The 22546-nt window shown below is 35.5% G+C and overlaps 2 protein-coding genes across 5 annotated transcripts in view; one reads left to right on the top strand and one right to left on the bottom strand.

Annotated features, from left to right (window-relative positions):
* LOC126864877 (phosphatase and actin regulator 4B) overlaps positions 1-22546 on the bottom strand; it is a 392626-nt gene that overhangs the window by 351725 nt on the left and 18355 nt on the right. The gene's annotated exons all lie outside the window — the stretch shown is intronic.
* LOC126864883 (uncharacterized) lies at positions 8384-11496 on the top strand. Its single transcript, XM_050616743.1, has 3 exons — positions 8384-9242; positions 10007-10148; positions 10535-11496. The coding sequence occupies exons 1-3, from the start codon at positions 9158-9160 to the stop codon at positions 10551-10553; spliced, it is 246 nt and encodes an 81-aa protein (XP_050472700.1). The 5' UTR covers positions 8384-9157; the 3' UTR covers positions 10554-11496.

Below are 22546 nucleotides of genomic sequence, written 5' to 3'. Positions count from 1 at the left end.
TTTAGAAGTATATAACTGTAAATCTGGAAAGTTGAGACCACGATCATTTGGAAATGCTAAAGTTTTCACGAAGAAAATAGGGCTTTAAGAGACTGCTTATTAGACTGTCCCAAAATATTGCAACTTCTTCACTACTATGCCAGTTCAGAACATGTTTCCTTCTCTCACGTGGGCTGATATCAGAGTAGAAATGACACATATTATCTGCTACTTTAAAACAGGGAATTCAACGTATTAGACATTGTCGTATTCGGTGCGTGTGTTTAATAACAATTCTGACTGGGACAACGTGCGAAAAAATAGTCTGTTGCGGGAATTTTTTTAAACCGAATTACTCATCGATCGATTTACAACCGAAGGATTAAATTAAAAAGTGGAGGTTGAACTAGCCACGATTGAACTAATAACTCGTAGAATCATTTGAAATTAACGGAATTGTTTATTATAACGACATTAACGAATTAAACCGATGATATAAATCACATTGTCGTAAACACAACAAATACCACTTGTAACTCATTCTGTGTCAGAAGAAACCGGTTCCTGTGGGTATTCTTAGGTTCAAACGTAATGCAATATTCTTTAAATGCACGGTGAATCGTGAAATTATGCAAATGCCATGCATGTTCCCCGTAACTGTTTCAGTCGTGCAAGTAACGCGCGATAATTGTACATCTTAGCTGTTCGAATTAATTGCGACAAAAGCTCGGTGGTACAGAAATTGTGGCACTTTCGAAATTAATTCATAATCGCAACGTGTCTAATAACGCTTTTTCTTTCATACTAAACGCGTTGCATAGCTGAACACACCTGTAATACGTAATTACTAATCAATTTTAGTGCGCGCCTCTTCCATCCATAATACGACAGAGGCAAGTAACAATAGAAACCAGTTCGTGTTGAATTGATATAGAATATCAAATACGATTTCTCGATAACTATATATCTATTATAATCGATTTATATTAATTAATTGTTGGAATTTTACAAAAATAAGATATTGAAAAATATCAATCAATTAAAATGTCAAGTATATATCTGATATCATAACATCGTTGATAAATAATGTTCGAAATAAACAAACACATCAACTCTCCTTAGCTATTATAATATTATAAATAGCTGAATGTCGTCGTAGTTAGCGATAAACATGACAAATATTTCAATTAGAGCATTATGATCAGTTTTGCACACTTCTTACGCACATAGGTGACGAATACATTGGACCAACATGTTTAACGTGTTATACAAGCTTTACTTAAACGCGTAAATTTTATTTATGCACAGACTTAAAACGCAAAACGTATTGCATCCTCGAGTGAGGAAAAGTGAACGGACTTTCCTATATGGTAAGAATGACCAGGATGTCTTTAAATGGTAATTCAAACAATCAAATTACCTTCTTACGAACAGAGCGAAGAAACAGGGAAATGTTCACTTAAAACGCTAATAGCCTCGATAAAATAGAACTTTATTTTTTATGTAAAATTGTGTTTTTACAATGTTTGAAAATTACTACTTAAAAGATAAGAATTTTACTGTTTCGAGTTTAAGATTTGCAAACTCTTCTCATTTATTTGAAAATTCTGACAAGGAAAACTAAATTACCGGAAGGAGAATGTGTGGGAAAAGATGTTGGCTGGTTTAAAATTTTCCTTCATTTATAATTCCACGAAAAACAAGACATTCTAGACTGATAAGATCCTAGTTACTAGAAGTTGAAAAACAAGGCTTTATGTGTCAGTTTCCTTGAGCTAATAATGTTTGCAGTATTTCGTTGTGGCATATTTGCATGAATCATGCATCGCGTGCAAGATATGCAAAAGTGAGAATCCTACCAGAAAATCCACCTTTGCTTGCAAGTGTACGCAAACATCTTCCAGAGGTAAATTAGAATATTTCATCTGATTCAAGACAGAACTTCGAATTCTCCGTTAATTCTAGAAAATTAGTAGCTCTACCGACTAAAACGAAATATGAGGAAAATGTATGTATAAAGATTTAAAGCGAAAAAATAACGGGCAAATTATGTCCACGTTGGAAACCAGGCTTGAAACTAACTACACAAGATCCGCGAAGTCGATGAAAGGGTATTAGAGGTCAAAGCACTCGGAGACTCCTTCGAATCCCCCGAAGTGATCAGAAAATCGTAGAGCAGCCTCTTTCACGAAACGTAATCGGACTTGAAGTCAAAGACGTACGAGTAAGGAGATATTCCTTTCTTTTGTAGAGCGAGTAAGAAGAGCGAAGAAAAGGGAAACTGCTACAGACTGTACGAGTAGGAGAAATTATCGAGGCGCTGACAATGGGCCAGTTTAGGGAGAATCGGACTAGCATCTATAGCTGACAGACACGCGAGTAGATTTATCGTGCGACGCAATCTCTTCGTTTTTTCCTTTTCCCTGAAACGCGCGTGATCGCGTTCCTCGATAATGATGTGAAGGATCCGCTTTTGAGTTAAGTATGAACACTCCAGGAATATGGAGACCTTTGTGCACCACGCAACGCTTCGTTCTATCGATCTCGTGAAGATTCATGAAGCTTTTGTGCATTATAAAGACACGATATTACCATTTCCCATGGCACTTTGATTTTTATTTGTATCTATCGTTTGTGTCTGTATCTCTTTTAACCCTTTCGCTTCGGGTGCCGCTTATAGGCGGCGCCCGCGAGATGACCTGTGAGTACAAGCGGCCCTTATAGGCGACATCCACGAAATGACCTGTACGCATTTCTGGCGCGCGCTTCCATTCAGTGACAGTACTTCGGCGGACTGGACTGCCGAAGCGAAAGGGTTAATGACTCTCATGAAATCTTCGAAATTAAGTTTTTAGGACTCTTTCACTTCTCTTTACTTATATAGCTCATATGATATATTGGTTTGGCAACTAAGTGATTGCGGATTTTGTTATTAGGTGGTATTGACAAAATCCGTAATCACTTAGTTGCCAACTCAATAATATAATAAAATCGTTCGCAGTAATCCCGAAATGTTTCGAACAGCGACTACAATAACGAAAAATACATGTAAGATGATGTGATTTTGTAACTTGAGTCTCGAGAAAGAGAATTTGCAATATGAATAATGGCAATTACTCACGTCTCAACCCAATAAGAAGGAATAAATTTCAGGTTAAATTATATTGTAACTTTCTTGAAAGAGGAATCTAATTGGTATGGAAAAACAGCAATTACCTATACTACTAGCAATTATTTACTCAATCCAAAACATAGTTTCACTGTTATACATTTTGCAATGTTTGTTCATTTTATATCTTGTTGAATAAAGTTCGGTGGTTATGTAGAGGTGAGTTGAACGAGAATATATATAGGCAAGTCGAATTTGTAGAACGAGATACGAATGTGTGCCAAGGGCAATAATCTTTGCAATGTATCAGCCAGCTATCCGGCACAATAGCGGCTCTCACGATGATTACGCTAGCCCAGCCCACGGACATCATTGGATCAAATAACACGTGTGTTCAGCACGACAACTGCCGCGTCGAGTAATTTCTGACGGCGACGTGGATCGACGGAAACTAAATACGCTACGTAATTCGGGATAATTACTGCACAATGCTTGCCGATGTTTCTGTACGGATACATAATGGATCTGTTGTTTCCCGGCCAATTATTTCGCTAACCGGGCTAATCGGATCACCAATAATTTTGGATGGTTTTTGTAGGTTGAGTAAACTGGGTGAACAACGTGGAATTTCTTTGAAATTTTAGGACAATTTTATCGCTTTGAAACATTTCGGATACGTTTCACGTATGTTCGACGAATATCTTAAAGATCTTTAGTTCCTCAACGATCGTTGTAATTTATTTACTTTAGAATTCTTTTTATCCGCCTTGTTTAGCTTTTTGAATTTTTTTTTTACCTTTTTCGTTCACTTTCTTAGATCTTTGTATTTCTATTCATTTTTTGCTATTATTTTCTATACTTTTATATATCTATTTACTTTTTGTATTTATGTTTTTTATTCCTTCTCTTTGCGTTGCGTTTTTCAAAACCTGAGGTAGTTTTCCGATACCCAGTTTAAAAAATATTTTCGTTCGATGTAGGATACTACTTCACGAGAACTCGAATTGATTGGAACTATTGTTTTATCTATTTCAGCAAGGCTATCTTTTCTATCTTTTTTTTTCTTCTTTTTTTTTTTTAAACCCACTGCTAACCAAAAAATTATCTGACGAAACAAAAATTGAATTCCTTAAGCGCGTTACACGTTACACGTCATGAACATGAAAAGTAAATTTATTTACTTATAAATATACATGTAAGTAGGTATATGTATAAAGATGATTTGATAAGAACCAGACTCCTTTAATTAAATTATTTTTGCATTATCTTCGATAAATTGTGCAAATTCTTACTCAAAATTCCACGCGATATTCTACTAGAAATATTTTTCCTAATTAATTTAATTACAAACTACTGCATTCAAAGTCTACTCGTGCAATTCCTCTTCAAATTATTTAAATATTATAATATTCCACTCTAAAGTCCATAAAAATACTATTAAATAGAGTTATTAATGCGCTTCCTTACAAAACACTTCGGTTATTCAACGTACATTGCCGGTTATAATAATAATATGACATCTGCTTACTTTCAGGGGCTTTCATTCTCCAGGTATTTTGATATAAATCTATTATTTAATTCCCATTATACATGTCTTATAATTAGACTGCAGATATTTATGCAATTTCATACTTTTATAAACTATAAATATTTTTGTACAACTAGAAAAATGCAAATTATACAGAGATTTAGATATTTGTTCCTCCCATTAAATATCATATTGAACATTTCATTTTGAATATTTTATATGTTTTTACACTTTATGAGCATTATGTACATTTTTACATTTTTTATACATACATAAATATTTGCAGTCAACGTAAGTTCCACGCAACGTTTATGTGTAAAAGTTATAGTTTTATATAAAGTTTCATGTAAAACAGCAAATAAAATTTTTACTACAAAAAATTGGAGTCTTCTGAATGTAATCAACAGGTGTCTCAATATTTACAGTCGACAGTGTATAAGATATATGATATAATAGTCAATATTATCGTATCTCAACTTTAACACTTACATTCCTTCCCAAATCTATCCAAACAATCTACATACCTACTCGCTCAATATTTCATAAAGATACCACAAAAATACAGAAAAAAGTCTATATAAAGCCTCTGAATTCACATCACTCTCCCTATTAACGGAAAATCGCTTGCACACAAAACGCTCGAGGCATTCCACGTCACCAGCACGTCGATTTTCACGGTGGAAAAATAAGAGAGCCGGCGACGAACCTGACGAAACAACAAAGCACGCGCGAAACACGCGTCGTCGTTAACGGCGGAAGCGCGCCAGCAGATCTTAACTATTCAATGAACGTTCGTCCATTCACCGTGTCGGCTCGTGACGCGATGTTTTCCGTTCTGTGCTAAACAATCGCGCGGGCGAAAAGCTCGTCTCGCGAGCCAGACCAACCACCGATGCACGAGCTTTCCATGCACGAGACAAAGCTGAGCTTGGTTCGTAACCACTTCTCCAGCTACTCGTCGCCGGTAACCTAATAACGATAATCGATTAACGAAGCATCGCCACTCAACCATTCTGGGTAGCTTCGTGACTAGGGTTTACCTGTTTAAAGAGGCATCCAGTTTTTATGATATACCGATGAAACTCTTCAACGTGATATTACGTTAGAGAAACATGGATAGTGCAGCCTCGTGTGCTTATACAGGATGTCACAAAATGTATGTTAATACCACTAGATATTTCTAGCGTAAAATCAATCGTTTGCAAGTCGAAGGATAAACTTCAACCGGAATATTCGTATACAAACTGCTTTCGTTGCTTTAATGTCTAAAGTTATCTTTAAAAATATCCCCCAACTCAAAAGAATATTTTTAGCCACTGCAATCCTGGACGTCGTATAGATGAATTTTCTCGACGAGTAGTAGCTTTTCTCGGGTAGCTTGATACTATGGTAATGTTAGGGTTTATGATAATTTGAGAGTAAGGATTTCTATGATTAGGACATTCCAGAGTAAACACTTCCATGCTGTATACCTTTACTTTCTTTGCTGCTTGAGCATTCGAACAATACTTGATTTGAATACTTTTGTAGAAAGTTTTTGAAATTTCGGGAGGTTGTTGAAAGCTTTACGGATTTAATCTATTTTCGATACCCATCACAACTTTTGAAATATTCAATGGTCTGAAAAATCAAATCCTATCGATGGCTGTTTCCACATATCCCTAAACCTATTTGGTCATGACGCGACGGAAAAGAATAGAATTATTGATATTCTTAGCTTTCCAAGACTCACAATTTTTCAAATTAAATCTGCGGGTCTGCCAGTTGACTTTCTAAATCAAATTTTGACGTACTGTCCAATGTTTGCAATGATGAATTCGTTTGATTTGTTTATTGATGAACAGCCCGAGTGTGTTTAAAATAAAGTTCAGTGCAGCTCAGACAGAATTAAAAGAGTATTATCACGACGATCGAAAGTTTTCGTTTAAAATAATAATGGCGTTTTCTGCAAGAAACTGCGTTATGTTCAATTTCCTTGTTGGCGCTAGCACTTCAATTAACTGGAGAGTTCCGTCAATCGGATAACCCGAACTTTCCATTGATCCTATTGTTCTTCCTGTGAAATTGCATTAGTAGTATAAAGTACGGGCACCGCAAAGCCCTAAGACCTTCTCAACAATTGTAATCGGATATGGGACTTAACAACAGCCGCGATGGCAACCTTTATTGAACAAGTATTTCGCAAGTTTCTATGGGGTTACTGGTACCAAGGCGTTGCCTTGGTGCGTTTAAACCGATGCAACGTATAAGTTTCCTTTCAGATGGTAGTGTCGCGGTAAATCAAATTTTCAACAACCGAATTATTCGAATTATTATTCGTACGTAAGATATGCTCGCTGATCTTGAAACAGTCCGCATTAAAGAAACGTAAGTGGAACGATTAACAATTTGATCGATCAGATGATGTTTCAACGCGATCGAAATGTGCATAAAAATTTCTAACTATTAAATAATTATTTCATGAATATATTAATTAAATAGTATATTAACAATTTTGTAGTCTTCAGATCATTTTCGCTCCAATATGATCCTAGGACATTTGACAGGAAACTTTTCGAGTTTTAAAGAAAAAAGATATAAGTAGACACATATAAATATTATAACAATTTAAGTTCGTGAAGATCAATGATTAAAATAAAAAATTAAATCAAACAGAATCTCTGCTTTCATATATCACGAGCATATGCATTAAATCGTTAGCATACGAAATTTCTCGTTTCGATTCTATATCAGAGGTTCATTTTTCTCGAATGCGAATATTTTTTAATGAAAAGACAGCTTACATGGAAAATAATAAAAAAACTAGAAAACTACGGGATGGTTAAAGAAGCTTAATTTGAAAATTAACTCCAATTAAGCTTAATATTCTATTTAAAAAATATCTGTATAATTACGATTAGTGAAGTAGTTGCTTCGTAGATTTTACTTCCAGATACGTAGTTTATGTCTTCGAACACATTTGAACATCTAAAAACAAGTGTTATTTTACAAATAGATACTACGATTTGCTAATTTCGCCCATGAGTTCGTGCAACTTGCTGATAATTACCGAAACTAATTACATGTGGCCGTTATCAGGAAGGCACGTCGAGGAGAGGGTTTAGTTATCGGTCGGACGAGCGTAGATGATAATGGAGTGCGTGTGCCTAAGTAGAAAATTACACTAATTTGGTAACGATAATGGTATCTAATGAGATTTGGCATTAATTTACGGAACGATACTAAACAACCAACTTGTATCGAGATAAGATATTTAACCATTAATTTGGACGATATGATAAGAGTTTATTAACTACCGATTACGTAGACCTGTTAATAATTTGCGGAATAATCACGAGAATTGGAAATGTCGGTTATATTGTATGTATGTATATGCATATGAAGAATACGTTCCGTGTGTGAGTACTGTCAACTTTGAACGTAACTACGTATTTCATTATCACCATTATATTTTATGTTTCACATACTTTGAATTTTTTAAACGGTTAAAATTTTTCTTTCTCCTTTTTCCAATACGGTGCAATTATTTCTTGATACAACAGATATTGCTTAATATAAAATTACCTTAGAAATTATTTTATAAACGATAAGAGTCGTATGATTTTCAAGATTCTACGTATCCTTCATATTTTAATCCCATGAAAATATATCTTCAAGCACACATACTAAGAGAAGATTATTCTTCGATAACGATATCAAATTATAATATCAATCATTAAATTTCAATACCCGGTACATTATTGATCCTCTAAATTACCCGGTATACAGGGTGGTTGGTAACTGGTGGTACAAGCGGAAAGGGGGTGATTCTACGCGAAAAAAGAAGTCGAAAATATAGAATAAACATTTTTCGTTTGAGGCTTTGTTTTCGAGAAAATCGACTTTGAATTTTCGCTCGGTACGCGTGCGGTACGTTATAACGGACCTCACTGTAGATCGTTGTCTCAATGGAAAAATTAAAAAAAAAAATTGTTATTCTATATTTTCGTCTTCTTTTTTCGCGTAGAATCACCCCCTTTCCGCTTGTACCACCAGTTACCAACCACCCTGTATAATATACCTGAATAAACAAATGTAAAAAATTACCAAACAACAAATGTAAATTATTAGCAGAATTTTTTTCTGTTGAAGGGAGCACAATGACTTCATCTTTTTTTTCTCGAAACGACGCTTCGTTCATCGAACTATTTTTCGACGAAATACAATACCCTGAAATGTAAGCGAGCAATAAGTAAACACACTTGTGAAACGTTTTACACGTTTCATCCAGAAATCTTAACTCTTTTCATATAAACGCGCAACGAAGAACAAATCAACAGCTTCCACGCCGCCCGTTCGAGATTGCTTTTTTCATTAGCAGTATTCGTCATCCTCGATGCGTTTTCGAATGCGAATTAACAACTTCTTTGTTACGGAACAAACAGATCACTGTGTCATGGTGCATGAGATTCTCAGTGGTATATAAGAGCGGATCAGACCATCGCGAATCAGACAAAGACTCGACTCCGATTTCGTCTGAGCTTGTTTTCTAAACCAGTAACATGAAGAAAGGTGTGCTACTCTTCTGGATGATCTGTTTGGCGATTGTAATCGTCGACGCGAAACCGTTTCCTCAACAAGAAAGTTGTAAGTTTAAGCTGAAACTGCAATGATTAATTATTTATTATTGATATATTGTTAAATATTAAATCAAATTCCGACGCATGGCTGACTGAAAATTGTAGCAATGTAGTTTCGAGTGTCTTAAAATTTTTTAAATTTGCAATTAATCGCGTAGTTCAAGATCTGAAGATGTCGTTTCTTTAATTCCATAATTGAAAAGTGCTCGTAGAAAACACTGTAAGTGCCACAATTGAAAAATTTCCATTCCTTATTGGAGAGATGAGAATACCGCAATATGGAATTTCAATGGAATTTCCCTTTCTAAATAGTTATTAATAATACTAGAACATGGTGTCACAACCTCGCCTCTATAGAGAACAATATAAACACTCGCAAAAATTAATTGATCGTTTCTTGACTGTTGTCTATGCTATCTGTCTAAATTAATGGAACATTAAGTTTTCTTTATAGCTAAGTGCTGGCGAATACAGGATTTTCTACAGATACACTTCTTTTTTTCGTGAATTTGGACTACATTAACGTATAAGCTTTCTTCTTCTCCTGAAAAACTTGTTTCTTGGTGCTTACTGTGTTTTCTACGTTATTCAAGTGGACTATAAACTTATTTTCTCCCGTGATACGTTTTCATAAACTAAAAACATATAGTGAAGTTTTTAATTACAAATAAACGTAAAACATCATTTTATGGAAAATAACAGTGAATGCGTGTGAATATTGTGAAATAATGGTAAAACGTCAGTAATTTAATTTCTCGCTTCGACGTGCAGATGATGACGAAGTACTTGTACCGAAAGATACCATACGTTATCCAAACATATTTTGGTTGGGCAGGCCTTTTTATGATCAAGACGATTATTATGGTGATAATACCGATAGGAAACCATCTACTCTATCGTATGCTAATGTGGGGTAAGTTAACAAGATTTTATTGTTAATTAAGAACTGCAGTAGAAACTACATTGATCGACTGTAAAAATTGAAAAATATAGAAACGATACGATATAGATACGATATTATATAAAACGTAAAATTGGAAACATCAAACAAATAAATTGTAATCAATTATTCCTTTTCCCGGGAATCAATCAAGTTATATTTATAGGAGTTTAATTAAGTTTATTTATTATGCAACTGCGTTTGATTGACAATTAATGTTTTTTTGGCGAACTTATATGAAATGTTAATCACGATACGATATACCTATACATATGTTATTTAATTTTATAGAAAAAATAACAGAACATCGTAGTATAACGTATATGTAATATTTTTAATTAAAATGTTTCTTGTTGCAGAGCTGGATGGGGTCGCTAAAAATCATCCTATCGAATCGATCGCTTCTTCGAATCAGTTATAATCGCCGCATGATAACGTAGAGTGCATCATAAATTTATATTAATTTTCACGTTAAATTAATATCATAATTCGTAAAGTACCGGGCTATCATCGAGAACGACGAAACTGTCACCGCAAATTAATAATAAGTCACTAATACGTACAGATAGTCTTGTTTAACAGAATTTTATATTTTCGTATTGACCAATTAACATTTAATCGTTCAATTAATATTTCTCGCGCATCACGTGCTTCTGAATTGTACGTCAAATAATACCAAACAAAACCGACATGAATCACTCTTTCGTAAATTAAACTACATTCGATGTTCAAGATTGATGGAAACCCATATAGTCCTTGGTTGGAAGATACGCAAAGCAATCGATCAAACCAACGCAAGGATCGTCGATCGCTAAATAGCAGGCAAATATTTGCGAACGCTAGGCCACTGACAGCGATTCTATATAAGACATCAAGCGTACTCCGAAATATCGGTAGATTTATTTAGCGACGCCAGAGGATACAATGAGCAATCCAATTTTAATCCCACCGCTACTAATTTTATCGTCGAAACTATGTGTGGAATCCGTGATCTTATATTCAACGATTATTTGTTTCGTAATACTAACAACATAGTGTTAAGGGTTTATGTTAATAAAATTGTTATATTTATGATACAAGGACGTTTAAAAAAAGTTTATAACTTAATATACGAAGAGCGCGTGAGAAGAACACGACTAGTCTATTTCTGTTAATTTCTTGATTTCGAACGACTGTTTAGGTTTATAAATATATGTTTGCAAATTATTGAAAATAAATCGAGTACTAGAGAATCCATGTCTAATAATTATTCGAAACATTAACCCTAAGGACAGTTTACTAAAACTCTCACGGTTTTTATCAATCGTAACCATAAAAGTCTTAAAACGCCTGTGTATAAGTCATTATAACTGGAAAAAAAAATCTCGAAAGGAAGTACCGTGATAAAATACACTATGCAGAAGTCACAGAGATCATAACCCAGTACGTAAAAAACTACCCTAAAGGTACTTTAGAGTCTAGAGTATCCTTAAAACTCATTTCGAGAAGAAGAGGCGATAAAAAGGTTAAGGCCCGTCTCTAAGACTCCAAGTGGAGCGTAGTAGAGAAAAATTCGTCTCGATAATTCCAGAGCTCCTGAAATCTTGGTACAGTGGCCTGATGTATCGTTTCTATGGTTCATAGAACAAGCTGCACAAAAGAAGGGGCGATTACGTCGATTACCACGATTATGGCGACCCTATTCCGAATTCTTTGGCCGGCTCTCTGCATCTTACGTATGAGAGAGACTCGTTCCGTGCTCAGGGGAATCGGAACCGAGTGGTGCAGAATTATGGCGACAGGTTTTCGCTGTTGGATTCAGACTGCAAGAGGAAACCCTCCGGGAATTTGCAGAGCTAGAAAATTCAGGAGACGATCGTGAAGCGACATTCGATAAAAGAAATTGACATCTTCTGAATTCGAGAATCAGTGATGTCTATTTGAATAATAGCAATTTAGATGATAGTAAATGATAGTAGGTTTTATTATCATATTCCTCAGATTTGAGGGCTCTTGATTTTTTTTCTACAGAGTTAGTTGAATTCCACAAAAACCATGATCGAAGAAACAATGTTCTAACGATATGAATAATTTCTAGAAATAATTTCTCTTAGTTTCGTACATTTCCGACGAAACAAACCATAAAACCATGTAACTATAATTTAGGCTAACTTTCTTTCAAATTTTTAAATTTTGCGAAATACATTGTAATCCTAAACTTTCGGAACTTCGTGCTATCTACACAGCTATCATAGCTATCTACATAGCTATCCGTGGATCGTGTTGCTTTATACTAATGTGCTTGGAAACGTGTTTTGTTAAGAAACTGAGGAAAGCAAGAATTTATCTAAAATATGTTTTAGTCGTAGCTGTCTTTAATGATGGAATATGATATTTATTCAAGCATAACATATTGTATAATAGTTCATTAGTAAACAGATTATTGATTCCATCAACTGAACAATGCTCATCATTATCGACGGTTCTCCGACAATATTCATGAATTTGCCTCGAGTGAATTAATTAGTGATCAACGTCGTTTGAGAGGCTGGAATATTGAATTCATCTTGTCCAAGCGTAGCACACGCTATCGTATTATTACGTTTATTATTATTCGTATTTTTTACGAACGTGTATCTTTGTAAGTGTAAGAGTACTTTTCGATCAACTGTAGAACTTTTTTTATTAAAATACAATTACTAATACGTATTATAAAAATATAAGTCCTGCAAGGACATCATCATGGACCCAATCAAAACTCATACGAATTCTCGCATTCCTTACCATCTTTTTTAAACCGAACATACATGTTAAAACCAGACAAATTCCAATATCCATTATTTTACTATTCACCTTTACAACCTGCAGTTACAAGCTGCAGTTCAACTCTGAAGAAAAACCGTTTCTGTTTTTCAGAGAAACGAGATTCGCGCGACAGTTGTGTGGAACGCGAGCCACAGACCAGACGCATAAACAAGCAGTGGTAGTTGAAGGTTTAATGAAACCAAGCAGCCCTTTTAATCGGGCGCGCAGTAATTTCCAAGGAGGAAATCTTAACGAGCCTTTTGTCTGGTTGGCAAGGTAGATAGGCAAAGGAAAAGGAGAAGGAAGAGCAGGCAGGTTCTCAAGGGGCTCGTAGCTCGACGCCAGGTGAACCAGCTCGGGTCTCGCAGGTCCCGCAACTCGTCGACTCGGTAACGCACGCTCAAACGGCCGCTTCTCGTGAATATTTAACAGGTTGCTAAGAGGATGAGCTTTCTTGAAGAGGCTCGTCCATAAACGCGGAAACGGGATGCCGCGTAAACGAACGGCCCGGCCGCTTTTCCCTTTTAATCCCTTGCTCCTCATTCGCGACACTGTGAGATTATAACTCCAGCCTCGACACGCGCGACCAGTTTTTGTCTCTTTCTTTCCTTTGCTCTTCGTTTCCTGGATCTGTTTCTCCGAGCGTCGAGAGTGTCACACTTTTCATCGTGTCGCACTCTCGTTCTCGTTTCGACGGAAACAACGCACGCCACGTTGCTTTCGCTGCGATTCCAAACATTTGTGTCGATTCTTTCCTCGTATCATTAACGATTTGCTAACAGAGATAGAAATATCTTTGTACGTCGTTCTCTCAATTTCAATTTGTACCTTGCGGACATAGATGACTGTCACGGTTTGGATTAGATACGGGTTACGTCACGTAATTTTGGAATATTTAGTTCGAATTTATTACGAACGTGACATCTTTATTTTGACCCACTTTCGAATATAAAATAAGAATTGGATAACCTAAATCTAATTCAAACTGATACGGTTACCTGCGACCCAAAAATGCCAATTTAGAGTAAAGGAACCTATATCACTGGATAAACGACAGATGAATAAAAGGATCGATTTAAAAGCTATTATCTTATTAAAGATCTATTTGACATTTTATATTTACTCTGGTCATCCGTTTCTTTTCATATAGCGTTCGTTTGTGTTTGCGTGAATTTTAAAACGTTCCCCTCGATCGCTTAATTAAATATGCACGTCAAATATTTGTATCTGTTGCGTTTTATAGTTACTCAGCAAACAACCAGCATTTTCACAGAAGTATCGTGTCTTTATTCTCATTTTCCAGCGTTTCGCTAATATCACTCATAAAGTAAATACGTTGTACAGGAAAAAGGAGCAGGATGAAAATTAATAATGGAACACTCGGATGTGGGTACGCCATTTTCACGTCAATTTAATGGAAACTAATGTTTTACATTCTTTCGCGCGATGCGGATAATTCGTCAAATTCACACTTTTGTTTGCACTTCGCAGAGTCAGTTTTTTTAGCGGCCAGAACGCTTTTCATTTTCCATTTTAATTACAGCGAATAAAACCTTACGCTTTTTAATCTCATCCGTGAATGGAATTAGATATACATTGTACAAATTTTTTAATAAAAGCTGTATCGCACTTATACAGTTACCTTTTATAAAAAAGAAGTGGATGTTATATAAATAGAATAAACCTGATTCTATATTTTACCAGCTCTTTTCAACACAGAAAGGATATTATTATTTAGAAAATAATCTATAGAATGGTAATTATTAATGATCCACGATAGGAATCATTGATCCTATAATTTATATAACGTGTGTAAACATAATGAGCAATATGTTTGTATCCAACACAAAACGTGATCAACATTTATAGCACGATTAAGCAAGGCAAATTTGCTCAAAAATTAAGCTGTTGTGTTACTCGATGCTGAATAATGAATATTCATCGACAATAAAACACGAGATATCTCATGATCCACCTGCAAGCAATAAGGTAGAAACACGAGATATCTCGTGATTCCTATGTAACGTGTTAACCATTCGACAAACGAGGGATTGGCGCCAGACATTGTTCTTCACCCACTTTCAAACATTTAGATTTCAATATTTTTTGCCTACTTTTCCATTCTGTTCGATAATTATCTTTAATATCATCTTCCTGACAAGGAAAAACAAAATCATAGATTCCATTATCAATTCAAATGTAAGCCATCAGTATCCAAACTAAATAAAATTCATCTTCTGAAAATTTGTAAATCTTAATCAGTGTTTATTTCCTTTTTGTTTTTTTTTTTTTTTTTTAGGTATCACAAGATGTAGTTGATTATTTTGTTTCTCAACTGATTCATATAAGCAAACATACTCCAAAGTCATACTCCTGAAATATTTACTAATTAATAAAAATTACACATCGTACGTGTCTCTATTACATTGTAAGATCTCTCGTTAAATCAAATTCTTAAAACTGTTCGCAATAAAAATACAAATTTGGAGAAAATAAATACAGGGATAGAATTTTATTTGATTTGTCAACTAATCAATTTTTTCCACGGAAACGGTAACTTATAACGATAATAACTCATTATGATTTATTTCTTTTTCTAAGAAAAAAATTATTACCGTGTTTTATATTTTTACAACGGAATAAAAACACGATATATAGGCCATCGTAGCATCGTTCATGAAGAAAGACAAATGTATAGCAGCGGATCGCCTAATGCAACAACTCGACGATCCAGCAAAACCCTTCAATGTGTGTTTTGAATATTCAACGCACGGCTCGCGTACTGATTAAATGCAAATCGGATTAATCCTCTCTTCGGTAAGCCTCGCCGCCTCGACACGAACCTGCTAATTTGCTGCTGCATCCGATGATGTGGAACCCCTAGCTTAAGATTCGTTTCGTTTCTTCGCTAACTTCGTTTTTGTTGCCATTAGTAAGAAAATCAGCTTGTGAAGATGTTTTGTTTCGTGATTCAAGGTGAAATAAGATTAGTCACTGACTTCAATTCCCTATGGTGAAGTATTCTATAAAAACCGGAAAAAGAAAGAAGTAGCACCTTGATACTTCTGCTTACGACACATAAGAGCAGGTTGAAGCGACCAGTACGTGTTAGCACGTGAAACACGCGAGCATCGTAGATCAGTTCACTCCTCTATGGTTTTCTTAAGAAGTTTCTCTACAGATTTACAGAATATTATTTGTAGAGAGTGTCTTTTGTTTATATTTCAACGACAGGCGAGAGAGACAAATTTATAAATTCTAGGAAGAAATTAAATTGTTGAACAAAATAGTGGACCGCCTTGCAATCGGAAAATAATTAATACGCTAAAAAGGTATAATGAACTCCTAAAAGTAGCTGTTTGAATATATGCAAACAGATTTGTGTTGAAATGATAGGTTTGAAGCGAACCTGAACGTTTAAAGATTGAAATAAAATCGAGTGCTTAACGAATAATCTTAAGAACATACGAGAAAGCCGTAATGTACATGTGAAAGAAATTATGGACGTTTAAGATGCAAAAATATTTGTATGTTTTTGAATAATAAATTTAAGATAAATCTAAACGTTAACGGGCGAAAATAAAATTTAACGCTCAGCAAATAATCTCGAGGAAACGCGAAAAAGCCGTAATGAACACCTGAAAGGAATGATGATCGTTAGTGGAGGTGCGTTTGAAGTCACCGTATCGCAACGAGGCGTCAAACGTAAATCAACGTTTCACGGTCGCCGATTCCAGAGTCCGGTTTAATGAAATTCTCCAGAGAACACGTTCCCATAATGTTGAACGCGTGTCACGTCCCGAGGATGCGAGCTAAATTTCTCGTCCGCACGGAAGGAAGACGAATCCCTCGTGTGCTCGCGAAATAACACAGACGCTCGTCATGAAAATTAAGTCGTTGGCTCGATAAGGCGTCCGCAGTTTCCCTACGTTTCCAATCCGAGGACGAACAACCTTCAATTGGGGCAACTACGTAACTTTCGTCCCGACAAAAAAACGTGCTTCACCTTGGTCGGCTGATCGAACGAACAGCTAATTGCTTTTTTTCGTCAAATTCACGGATAACGTAGCGCCCCTTCGTTTAATCAGTTAATTACAAAAAACCCTACTCTGAGCAGACGGCGCGAAAATTTCGAAATATTAAAAAAGTTTCACACGAACGAGTCTCCTCGAAGGTTAAACATCAGTTACGACTTCCGGGACTTTCAGAGTTCAATGAATGAGCTTGTTCGATTCAATTCGAAACACGTGTGGAATACGTGCTCGCCTTTGTATTATGAAGCGATTATGATGGAGTGACTATTAAAGGTATTCCGACGATGAATGTGAGTGGTAGAATCGATAAGTCGTTCAATGATAGTAGCTTGCAGCATATGCGTCGCCAAATCGGTTAACTGGACAAAGTTAAAAGTAGGAAACATTGATGAAATTATAATACGAAATAAGTATGGATCAAGTTCTTTGGCATTAAAATTTTAAAAAATTTCAGAAAGTTAGCAGTTCAAGTTTGACTTGTGAATTGCTCGTACAAAGATCGCGGGGAAAAAGCACGGTTTCGTGAAATTCTTTATATTAATATCGTTTTATGACTAGAAAGAAATATTTCAATACGAAATAGCTAAAGAATGGAGGACGAAATTATGCAAAGGAATGAGATTCGGATCTTACTCCATCTCTGGATGCTTCGACAGGAAAAATCGTCCATTGCTATGGTCAGACGAATGGAAGACTAAGACGAAAAGAGGATTCGTTCATATTCCACGGATTCATCTTTTAACTCTTAAATCTCTTTCGTCACGCGGGAAATCAAAGTCTGCATCAAACTCGTAATAAAAGCTCGGACGTTGGTGGAAGTTTGCGTGTAGCGAGGGTCGTTGAATCGATAAGTGTCTACCCCGATAGAAAATAACCAGGTTCGGCGGAAACAAAGGAACGGTGTTCGCGACGTTCCGTGAAAACGCGTGATGCGGACCGAAGCGGCCACGGCTCGCGCAATTAAACTTCGAATGCCGTTTGCGGCAATCCGACGCGTTTAACCAGTCACTTCGATTCGAAATTACGATGGGAATTCGAAGGTAGATTTACCGCGACAGATTTAGCCCGAGGAATACTAATCGAGTGGCGTATGACGGACTGACGATATTCTGCCGTAATTTCTAATACGTGCTTCGTCATTCTGCAAATCTATCGCGACGATCAATGAAAGTAATCGTACGAGTTTTGCGAGATAGATACCACATACTCTTTGTTGTATTGTTGTGAGAGTTTGTTGTCTTCGAAATCACACTCCGACATGTTAAATATTTGATAGAGATCTGTAGAAAAGGACAATTCCTATCCTGACAATTTTATATCAGAACTGTGTATAATTAATTCCCTTAATTAATAGAAGAAATTATCAAACTCCATCGAATAAATTTTTAACACATATTATTAATTATTAGGACACTTGCTAATCTCGTAAAAAAAGAAAATGTGCTAATTTATTGCGCCAATTTAGATTATCAGGGACACATTGAATATAACGACTCAGAATACGCAGAAGAAGTTTATAGCGAACAAATTTATAGGAGATAATGAATTAACAAATTATATATTTCTGCCGTGATTCATCGAGTCAGATTTAATTAGAAAATTTTAGGTATCGAACATGTCTTATTGAGTGTAAATCAATTGGAATCGAATTCCAGAGCATCAATTTATAGGAAGGTTAATTCCCTTATCTTACGGTAATCCCTCGAATCGATTACTGTGCTTCTATCTTATCAAACACAGTACCACTCAAGAACTATTCCGTCATGCACTTTAACTTGATTGAAGCCCAGCAATTTCTAATGCTATTAAATTCACGTTTAATGTTTTTCCTATCCTTATGTATTTAATTCTTTCATTTAACAAAAACTATCTGGCATCTTTTCATCTTTCCAGATATGTTTAAATACTTAAAGAACCCTGCGATTTTTGCCTTTCAAGTAAAGTTATAATTATATATTACATTACAATATACAGGCTGTTACAAAATAATAATTAAACAGCTTAGATCCAATAAAGAGAAACAAAGGTGACATGCAGCAACAAAGAAATATAATTTCAACTAAGAAGAGTAGCGTTATTGCATTTCTCTCGCAATTCTCCCCTATTATCTGACCCATGGCACGATTAACAAGGCATTCTACGCTCATTAAGGTCCATTATTTCTGTTAATACGAGTCAGAATGACGTTAAATCGGCGCAGACGATGATTGATGGCCAGGACAACGATAAACCGACGAACAGCCACGTTATTCTCGATCCACTTCCTGCGATAGAAGGGAAGGAAACGCGAGTTTGCTCGGAAACTTGTCTCGCTTAGCTGCCAACAACGAAACGACGCGGAAAACAAAATGCAAATTGCTTTTCTTTTCGACCTGGCCGCGTTTGACGCGCGATTTATCGACTATTCGAATGTGGAACGTCGCAGGATCGCATCTGCAACTTTTCTCATGCTATCCACACGCCGATTCCGGCCGCGATAAATCAAGCTTCTTTCGCGGGACTTCTCAACGTCATTCAGTGTCGACGAGTAATAAGTAACACGTCGAACATCATACAAGAAACTTGCCATGCTTCGATAAGGGCCTGCCCAACCAACAGCTTTGCGATCTTGATATATGGCCTTTGTTTGAAATTTTTCACGCGATGTTAGAACTCCTTGGAGGTCTGCGCTGAATATGTTTCATCATGACATACTGTACTTTACTGTGCTTTTGCTTTTCTTTTTATCTTTCTTTTATTTCTTTTTTTTTTTTTTTAATAAGAAGAAGAAGGAAGATGAAAGATGAAGAAGGTTAACTCATTAACACATTCGCTATTGATTGCATATGAATTATTCAGTTCAGGGAAATTGTATTGATCCATCCTATTTTAAAGATAGAACAAATTATGATTAAAATATGTAGCCATAAAGGTGGTCATTTTGAAAAAAATAAATAGAACGACACTTAATTCCCAGTCCATTAGTCTGCCAAGTATTGAAACATTGAAATGAGACTAATGCAAAATGGGTTAATGATATTCGGTGACGTGTGAATAGTAAGTGAATTATGCAATTTTTGAAGAAATCTCTAAAATATCTGACAATATTTTAAAGTACAATGTCAGGAAAAGGATTTTATCTTCGGGCGCGAAAGTTTCTACAAATGGTAGAAAACGAAGCATTCGTTAACAAACAAAACATTTACGCTTTACTTGTTACGTTATTCTTAATTCGATTGCGAATAGCGATATCTGTACGTATGTTTTAAAATTTGACGTTTATTTTCTCTCGTATTTGCGTGTACTATCTCTTTGCAATTTAACGGGTAATTGGGTAAAAGCCTAATCTTACCAATTAACTTATATATTACGATCTTACTTTAAAATCATTATTATCCACTATGATCAAGTTACGATTATAGCTGGGAGTTTAACATAAAAGCAATTCCATCTAGAGAGTTTTTTGTATTTTATTTATCTTCGATATTCGGGTCAATATCTTACGATTAATTAAAAATAGTATCATTACGTTTGATGAGCATCGGATACGAATAAATTGAATCAAACAGCGGAAAACTAATTTTTATTCGTCAACCTTCTCCAGTTGACGATCGAATTTATAAGAATTACGATTCATAATATTGAATTTCAAATATGAAAACGAAGTTTTCTGTCATTTTTCCGACTCTGAATCGTTGTGTAAATTTCTCTGGATTCACCTGGTCCGCTTATCTATGGTTAGACAGAGTTCCGAAATTCCAATTAAAACCTGAAGCGCTTGGAGTGTCTTTTCACATTCCAATAAAAACCGACATACATAGTACCATAAATTCGCGAGAACACTGGATTTCAAGAGAAGGAAGCTGTGTCTCTTCCAGCTTGCAAATCTAACATCATTCGCGTGTAACATATCTTCATGTTCCAGGAAATAAAGGCTGTCGAGAAATCCTTTATTCTAGTTTTTAGGTTCATGCTTTTATTGAAAACCCTAAAATGCTAAGTGCAATAAATTGACATTTTTTAAATCAATTCTTCAAATTAATAATTAACAATGGCTTTCAAATAATTTGACAATAATTTTTCAATTTATCGAGTTGTGAAAATTTGTACTTCTTGCATAATTATTTCTGGTAAGTTTAATAGCGATTTTAATTTTCATAATTTAATCATTTACGTTATATCTTTTTATTTTATCGAATTTTCAGAGATACCTGAGAAATTATCGAGTCCAAAAGCTTTTATTGAATCAGATCGTCCTATTTTGTCAGCTATTAAATTTAATATCTTACAATTGCAAGTACCAGATGTAAGTTCCTAATAAAGAGACTGACTATATATATAACTTTATGATTTAGCTAACGCCAAATCGCCAATTAACAACTCTCCCAATTATCATCACTTCTCAGACACGCATAAATCGCGTGAAATTTGTATTATTTCACAGCCGAAAGCGCACCGAAACTTCCACAAACCGATGAAACACATGTCTCGTTCGAACTCCAACAACTAAACATCATTCGAACTTTCGAAAACATTTATCCATTCGCACAAAAATTCATTTGCACAAATCTCACGAAAGTTCGTCCTCTCTCATACAGGATCTCGTCAGTTTCTCAAACAAATCTCTGGATTCTTTTTTGTTACTTTCCTTAAATAAACTAATTTAATTCTCTACAATACATATATATACTACGCCTAAATGGTATTGATCTTTGAATGTAACACATAGACTGTTACGCATTGAATTATATATATTTTGCTACAATAGACCGAAGTATACCATATCATAACATTTAACTTTTGCAAAATATCACATTATATTTGCATTATATTTTTTCCGACAATATTAGCTACATAATTCACGCTATGTTAATTACATTTACTTTATGAAATGTATCTTATTCTAATCGTTATCAACAAATTTAGTAACACGAATCAATCAACGTATTAAGAACGAATCAAAGAATGTAAATTTTGAGAAGATTCCATTTTAAGAACGGAATATACAGTAAAAAAAGCACGTAAAATCTTTACAGCCAAGTTCTTTTACAAGCCACTATATCTTGATGGTTAATAACGCGTTAGGAAGCGAGTAACCTAGCCACGTGACGCAATTGTGGGAGTAGGCGATCGTCGGCGGTGAATTTTCCGTTGCGTAAAACTCTGCAATTAAAAGTCCGCGCAAAAATTGATTACGCAGTCACATCCTCTGCTTATCCCTCAGTAGGTCGTCGGCTTGGAAGACGAGGCGAAGGATGCAGGAAACAGTGTTACGGCAAGCGCATCGCTGCGCACGTTCGCCTCTTAGTGACGTAAATTTTCGTTGCGGTGGAACCCGGATTTTTACCGGAACCGCGGAACGCACGCATCTGGAGCGGAGCGAATTTGGCAGTGCTTCCTCGCGACGAGGCTGCAACGTGAAACTATAACACGACGAAGAACACCCTCTGCAGCACGTTTCACGATGTATGAATTATTCGTTGTACAAGACAGTTAAAGTTGGAAACTAAAGTTCCGAATTAGTGTTTCAATGAGATTGTAATAATTGTCGGAAAATTTGTGGAATAATTTCTG

Source organism: Bombus huntii, chromosome 4 (assembly GCF_024542735.1).
Source record: "Bombus huntii isolate Logan2020A chromosome 4, iyBomHunt1.1, whole genome shotgun sequence".
NCBI classification, from domain to species: domain Eukaryota; kingdom Metazoa; phylum Arthropoda; class Insecta; order Hymenoptera; family Apidae; genus Bombus; species Bombus huntii.
The sequence above is the reverse complement of the archived record's forward strand: the minus strand, read 5'-3'. Positions and strand labels throughout refer to the sequence as shown.

What these genes read in the sequence shown, in the direction of transcription:
- LOC126864883 (XM_050616743.1), top strand. Translation starts at nt 9,158, where the DNA reads ATGAAGAAAGGTGTGCTACTCTTCTGGATGATCTGTTTGGCGATTGTA. An exon ending in GTTTCCTCAACAAGAAAGTT is followed by an intron (nt 9,243 to 10,006) that starts GTAAGTTTAAGC and finishes TTCGACGTGCAG; the next exon opens with ATGATGACGAAGTACTTGTA.